This window comes from Equus quagga, chromosome 1 (assembly GCF_021613505.1).
Source record: "Equus quagga isolate Etosha38 chromosome 1, UCLA_HA_Equagga_1.0, whole genome shotgun sequence".
Taxonomy (NCBI): domain Eukaryota; kingdom Metazoa; phylum Chordata; class Mammalia; order Perissodactyla; family Equidae; genus Equus; species Equus quagga.
In genome coordinates, this window is record NC_060267.1 from 64,550,876 (window position 1) to 64,558,742 (window position 7,867).

Sequence of the window (7,867 nt, forward strand, 5' to 3'; positions counted from 1 at the left end):
GGTGCTTTGGGGAGAAAAAGGAAAAAATAAAATCTTAAAAAAAAAAAAAAAAATGGGAATGTGTACCTGTGGCCAGTAATGAGTTTCTGTCACTGAGGTGTTTGAGCAGAGGTTCAGTAAGCGCTTGTCATAATGTCGTAGTGGGGCTTCCCACATCTAAGGGAGAAATCGCACTCAGCAACCTAAACATTCCTTCTACCCAGAGGTTCCATGAGTCACAATTTCTGTTGTGTCAGCGCAGGTGTTGCCATTTTGTGTAGAATGCTTGGTTAATATATTTGATCTGAAACATTTTAACTTGTCATGATTTTAAAATGTATTAAAGTGTCCACGTGTGAAACACAGGACAGTGAATTCATTCACCGCTCCCTACTGCATATCACAAGTAGAAAGATTTCATGGCAGATCAAACCATATTGTATTCTTATTCCTAAAACAGTAATTTGTATTTATCGTGGCATCAAGGGTGTTTTACTCCTAAGGCAAATTTGCCTGTTTTAAACTGAATCTTCAAAGAAGATAAGTTAGGGAGGATTTTTGCTTTGATCCTGTTTTTGTTTTTTTCCATCAAACCCAACATGACATGTAAATACTTATTTGGACTTTTTTTCTTTCTCGAAAGCAGATTTATTTGGAGAACAATATGCTTGTATGTTTGAATGAAGTTTAGAGTAAGATGCTTTTTCCTATAAAGGTGCCACTCTTTTATTACTGAATAATTAAGTCACCTTTTTTTATACAAGTGAATTTGTACTTTCGACATGGTTTATCAGATGCTATTAATGAACTGCTATTAAACTACAAGGCTGCAGTACACAGGGCCCTGATTACAGGAATTAAAATAGTGTGTATTGGCTGACTGCTGTTCCGCAGCAGGAACGCTCACTCATAATTCCTTTGCATCTAGTCCCAGCAGGAGAAGATTGACAGCATTGAAGACCATGTCAACACTGCTGCTGTGAATGTTGAAGTGGGAACCAAAAACTTGGGGAAGGTAAGATTCTTCTCCTGCTGACAAATCAATGGTACTCTGGCTCCTAGGAATCTCTAGTATTAACCCAATTGATCTGCTCTCTTTAATGTTGAGGGAACCAGCAATTAAGGAAATAAGGAAGAAATGACACATAGGTAGTGTAAGAAATCAATGGCTGTTGTAATATTCTTCTCTAGGATTCATTCTGTCAGAAGAGATTTTTTCAGAGAGAGAGAATAAACCAAATCCCCACTATAAGGCATTTGGTGTTACAAGGGAGTGTTTGCAGAGGTTCAGGGAGAGGAATAGAGAGGGTTGCCAGAAGCCAGTAGGGGCAAAAGTGTAAGGACGTGACAGCATGCATGGAGTGGGACCATCTATTTTCCATAGAGTGTTGCTTTTAACCCCAGGTACATAGCACAGAATAATCTCTGTGCAACACAAAAGCTTTGGGGGTATCTGTGGCTGCTGAAACTGTATAAATAAGCCAGCCCGATAGATAGTGGATTGATCGTTTTGTGAGTAAAATCAATTTGCAGCAGTCCACTCTTTGTAGCTCATTTCTCTAAGTTCTGAGATCTGGAGCAATTGTAGTACCTGTGGAATCCTGCCCCACCTCTGCCCAGTACAATCTCTAAGTTTAATTATGTACCAAGAGTTAAAGAGGCATTGCCAGGAGTAATGAGAGGAAAGTGCACATCACCACAGGCAGATATTCTCAACTCAATTTCTAAATTGAATTTTTTTTTTTTTTTACAGGCTGCAAAATACAAGCTGGCAGCTCTGCCTGTGGCAGGTGCACTCATCGGAGGAGCGGTAGGGGGTCCGATTGGCCTCCTTGCAGGCTTCAAAGTGGCAGGAATTGCAGCTGCACTTGGTGGTGGGGTGTTGGGCTTCACAGGTGGAAAATTGATACAAAGAAAAAAACAGAAAATGATGGAGAAGCTCGCTTCCAGCTGTCCAGATCTTCCCAGCCAAAGTGACAAAAAATGCAGTTAAAAACCAAACTTTAGTATTATTGGTGCCAACATGTCTATCCTAATGAGGACCTTTGCTGCTGTTGGACACTCAGTCAGCTTTTGGAACATGATTATATCAAAATAGTGGCTGTAGATGCTCCAGTGGGACTGAACTGTGATGAGCGGGTATATTTCGTTGTTTACTGGGTTTTTAATGGAGATGTTAGAGATCAAGGAGCCTGGGCTGAGGGTGTATAATGGTTGTCAGGTAAAGTTTAAAGAGTGCCAGGGAGCAGATTTTCTACCTGGAAATATGAAAACTGAACCCATAACTTTGATAAGGTCTTGAGATGTGTGGACATGTTGGGTTACAGAAGAATAGTTTCTTCCATAACCTTGACTTGGAAACCCTAGGGCTAAGCATATTGCAAATATGCTTATTTGTCTCCTAAATATGGGAGATTATTTAGGCCTGTTAGCAAGGAAAGAATGGGAGTTCAGGAGCCTATCTTGTCAAATAGGGAGATCAGGATCCAGCGAGATCCTGGTGAGCTACATAACACAGTCCATTTGGTGAACCCTATTATAGTTTGGTCCAACTGTACTTCTGGTGAAGGAAACTAATAATGTAAGAAAATGGAAAGAGAGGCCCAGCTTCTCTTTCAGATATCTTAATTTGTGATACTGGCTTCTTCTCTGAACTCTTCCTTCTGCCTCTCTTTAAATAAAGAACACTGAATCTCAAATGGTAGGAGACTTATTAGCCCAGTCACTAAGCTTGCTCTGTCAACCTGTCTCTTAAGACCTCAAAGATCCAGTGCCCTGTGTCTTCCCTCCCTTGTAATTTTGAAAAGGTCTTAGACTTGTAGGGTGAATTTTACCCATGTGTAATGAGGACTTTTCTCATAATCTCCTTTTTTGTACTGTCTCCCATCTCTGTTCACCCTTTCCTGTAACCCCTAGGTGGAAAAAAAAAAAGAAAGAAATCTCCAAATATTTCCAACATTGTTAGAGTCTGAGCTAAAAAATAAGCAGGGGCAGAAAACAGCAGATCATTTCTTGGGGCCTCTTTCAATTTCAAGGGGCTAATGTGCCTGCCACACAAGGAGTCTCTGACCCTAAGTCCTTTCCTCTGGCCCTCGGGGGAGCTGAGCACCAGCTTTCTACCTCACTTCTGTTACTACCATCCTTTCCCCCAGGCTTTGCCATCTTCTGTGCTTTGCCTCACTTTTCACAGCTGTTACTTCTCTCCAAGAATGGTGTTCGTGCTTGCCTTTCCTCACATTCAAGATGATGATGCAAAGCTGGTGCCAAGACTCAGTCCTGATGAAGGATTTGTGGTGCTAATCCCAACACTTGACATTGACAGCAAGCATGGCCCAGCCCAGCCCAGTGTCTATCTCAAATAGCAAAAAGATTTTAAATTTGGAAAAAAAAGAATTTAAGATTACAGGCAACCTCATCCTCTACCCCCAACTCATTTGAAATAGGAGGGAACCACCTTTTGCCTTACTCTTTAACTCTTCTCTGAGGACAGAGGAATGGGCACCTCCACCACACAGGGTGTGAGCTGTCTCTGCTCAGGAGCCAAACAGATCCATCAGGCAGTGGAATGGTTCATCACTTCTCTCTTGCTGAATTTACTCTTAATAACTTTTATTGATTGCTACCTTTTACTTCTGTATCTAATCTAAGGAGACCTTTCTCTTTCATACCTTCTGACTCTCACCAATGAATTCCAAAGAAAGAAAGCACCATTTGTTATTGTCTTTAAATAGCTGGAATATATCAAGTATTGCTGTCTGCTGACTTGAATCTTTAATATAATACCAAGAAGGAAGTACGTTGAATGTGTCAGATTCTGATCCAGTATTTGATATTGGATACCTATAAGGTTGGGATAATAGTTTTAAACTCTGCCTTTTTTCTATTTTCTGATCCTTGCTGTCTCTTTAACACAGGGTGTTCAAACCCGAATGGGGATTTGAATCACCTAGGGTGCATTTAAAACAAGATTCCTAAACTTCAGTCCCATGGGAAATTCTAATAATGGCCAATCTGGCCTGGTCAGCTAAAATTATAAATTTATGATACAGTTACATCAAGATTCAGCCGTATCATCAAATTCTGTAATTTCTAGTACTCTGCCCTTCAGCATGGCCCAGTATTCATCACTGTATGTTACTCCCCCTCTGCCAACCCAGAATTGGCTCTGCCTTTTAGCCCACCATCTTAACAGCACCTGGGACTCAGACTGTCAGGCTGGTTCTACATCAGGACCTTAAGGAGAGAGGAGGCCTGTAACTGAAGCTCACATTTGTTTTGGGATCTCTCATTTTTACTGAGTTGGTGTGGCACACCACTGTATGTGATGGTATAGGCCTTTGATTTTTACTCCTCATCAGGAATGGAATATTACTCTAGTGGTCTCCATGCTTAGGCAAGTTACAGTCCTTTTAAAAAGTTTTATAATTTAAAATTATTTAGAAATTGTATCTAATTTTCCCATAATAGAACCGAACAGCCAACTTTTTGTAGAAATTTCTAGAAGTGTTTAATCAAGTATAAATGATACACCTATAAACTATAAAGCGTTTAGAAGTATAAATTAGTCAATATGACACAGAAACCCGTCAGATTTCAGATTAAATTCATCTTCTCTGTGATTGATGTCTTATAGCAACAAGTTAGAAGGTGAGGAACACTTTAAGTTCTTAAAATTCATAGAGGCTCACTTGGATAAAGGCAGCACTCCTAAAGACTTTTTTGATACAGTAATCTGAGAATTTCTCCATAGAGCAGAGACTTTGAAACTTTTGGTTGTAACCCACAGTAAAAAATGCATTTATATTAAAACTCAGCATATGCATAATGGAACAATGCTTACCATTATGCGCAGTGCACTCTGATGTTTTTTATTGTTTTCAGTTTATAAAATATGCTGGTTGCAACCTACTAGGTTGACTTCATGATCTACCAATGGGGTGCACAGCTTAGTGTGAAAAAAAAGAGCCTTATAGAGGAACTGATGTTTATTGACTGTCTTCTGTTTGTCAGGCACTTTACTAGGAATTTTACAAGTAAGGAAACTGAGTCTTAGAGAAGTTAAATAATTTGTAGAAGGTTATTCAACTATGACAGGATGAGGCCAGGACGTTGACTAAGTCTGTTGAACTACAAAAACTTCTATTGCTCTCATACTGTGCTGCTTCTGTATATAAAAGTGAGGGAGGCCATTAATTCTGCTTCACCCAAACATCCATATATTCTGTAAGGCAGGCTTGCTTTGAAATGACATGTGCCATTCATTTGTACTTTTTTTAATCTTCTCTTTTCTCACCAAGTGTCCAGTGGCCTCAAAGTTTTTCATGATGGCTGACACAGAAGTACATAGTGCTGAATTTGGTCCTTAGACTATAAAATTAGAAGTATTTCCATCCCACTCACACCTCCTACAAATTTCCTTATATTTATGGGTTATGGCCATCACTTAAACAGTACTTTTATATTTAATTAAAAAATAAACACTCAAGTAATTTTTTAAAACAAATCTATCCTTACTCACAGAATCAAATTATTATCCTTTAAAATGGGACCCTTGGGAAGCCATGCACTTACTTGCAGTGACGCTAGTATTACTTAGAACTTTTTTGAAACTTTTCGTTTGGAATTACCTCTGAAGACATTTTGCAAGCCACATAAAAAAGCCATCTCAGTGTTTATTAGTTACAGACTATACTCCCTCTCCTTAGGACCTCTCCTCTCTTCCTTCCTCAGTTTTGCTTTTCTTCTGCTGGGTTAGCTCTCCTACCCACTTGTGCTGGAGCCAGTAACCTAAGGATGCCCAGAAAGGGGGTATGCTGGCCAGAATTCCTGGACCAAGAACTTTTAGGTTGTACCGAAGCTGAGTGCTGTACAGGGAGAGTCCTCTGAATCCACAGCCTTCCTCTGTGGGCTGTCTGCCTGCCCGTAAGAGCCGTAAGTAGTGTGCGCAGGAGTAAGGCCTGAATCCTGCTGATAGCAATCGCGAGAAGTTGAGTAAACCTGAAACAGAAGTATTTAGTGTACAACATTTTTCTCCAGTAAAGGTCCAGAACCAAACCAAGCTGTGCTTTGTGTTAACTTTAAAACTGGAAGGTCTTTCTCAGGGTCCCCTTTGCCCTTCGTTGCTGCCACGTGAAATCTGTGGGAGGAAGGATGAAGAAGAGCCTGAGAAAAAGGTTCTCCTGTGAAACGGGACATTTTCTCCTGTTGTGATAAAGTATACGCTGGCTGTGGCTCTCAGGTGCCTATGTTAGACAATGTGCTTAAGTAGTCAGGGGTCTAATAAAAGGTCAGGGGGCTTCCCCACTAGCCTGAGTTAATGTGGACAGTCAGGTTATGTTGTGTCTTTATTACACATTTTGTTTGTAACACTTGGTTCTCAGTATTTATGTTCATTAATTTGACACCATTTTACAGAGAAACTTCTTGGATATTATAAACAATCAGTGGTAAACTTAGATCCACATATTATCCACATCACTGCCCTCAGAGAAATTGTTTATTATGGGAAACAAGAACTCCGTCTATGCAATATTAACAAGAGAAATAAATTGAAATAAAAAGTAAAACATGTCAAAGGCAAATGATTTGCCCAAGATTGCACAAAAGCTAGAATTATATCCATAGTCTACGAAAAAAGTCCTCAAAGTAATTTAACTGAGTTTTTGTTATGCCGTATCAAGTGGCCTACTGAGGCTTGTGGTCTTTCAGACCAGCTGTAACATTCCAAACCAGGCAATCGCCATAGTGGGAAGAGCTGGATGGGGAACCCAGAGATCAGAGTTCTAGTTTTGGCCTTGTCTCCTGTAGTGAGCTTTTTCTCCGGGGTGGCTGCCTTCTTCCATTCCAGCCAGGGATTTCCCAATCGTAAACCTTAGTGGTCACCAACCTGACGTTCTTCATTCTTTCTCTCTAGCCTCTCGCTAGGTCCTGTCAATTCTGCGTTGTCAGTTGCACCCGTTTCTAAATATAATCATGGCCATCGTGCTAGTGAAAGGTTAATTACCTCACACCCCTACCTCATCTTCCCCAGCTTCAGGCTGCTCCTCACATCACTGCCACAAGAATGAGAACCAGGTCCATCTTTCATTTTTCTGCTTACGTGTTTTCAGTGGCTCCCATTGATACCTGATAAAATTCAAATCCCTAAGGCTGGCATTCACAGCCTTCCATATTCTGGCCCCAGCGTTGTTTCTTCAGACACTACCACCATCTGACAATGCCGCTGAAAGTCAGACACGCCACAAGAATGATTTTCAGGCTTTTCTATGGCGAAGGTACAAACTAGTAATAACTATGTTTACATTGTTCCAGTCTAAAATTTCTGTAGTACTACATTTTACAAAACTACTTAACTGAAATTTCTTTAAGCTCTTGAACAAGCCTAAAAGTTGTTTCCTAAGGAAAAATAAATCTTTTGCCCCCTCAGAAGAAATTATGTTCGACTTCTTAGCCTCCAAAATAATATCAGTCTTGTCACCAGTACGTCTGATAGCCAAAGCATGAGAATTTTTCTTAAGCAGCATTGATGCCCCAGCTTTGTATGGACCATTGTCCAGCTCCTGTGAGAAACTTGATTAATAAATATTTGAGAAAAACACTCAAGAGTACATGTTATCCATATATTTCTCAAATACTTGAGATTTTCTTATATTAAGGTTCATCACTGAAAAGATGTTTTCCTGGGTTTCATTAATTTAATCCCCTAAAGATGTTTTCCGTTTTATTGTTAAACCCTTGGTGTTAGCAAGGGTCAGCACAAGAAAAGGCCCAACAGTGAGAATTTCTACAAATTCTGTAAAGCTCACTGAATTTGTTTATTGATTATGTTGCTGAGTGGTGCTTGTATAAGGAAACATGCAATAAATTCACTCATTCAACAAACATTGAA

At 39.9% G+C, this 7,867-nt stretch overlaps 1 protein-coding gene across 3 annotated transcripts in view; it reads left to right on the top strand.

The window, feature by feature from the left end:
• The window catches only part of STX17 (syntaxin 17), a 63,627-nt gene extending 55,760 nt beyond the window's left edge, over positions 1–7,867 (top strand). For all 3 annotated transcript variants that reach the window (XM_046664661.1, XM_046664653.1, XM_046664668.1), the window contains exons 7-8: positions 908–994; positions 1,733–7,867. In XM_046664661.1, coding sequence (XP_046520617.1) covers positions 908–994; positions 1,733–1,972 — 327 coding nt within the window. In that variant the 3' untranslated portion in view covers positions 1,973–7,867. The remainder of the gene's footprint in view (positions 1–907; positions 995–1,732) is intronic.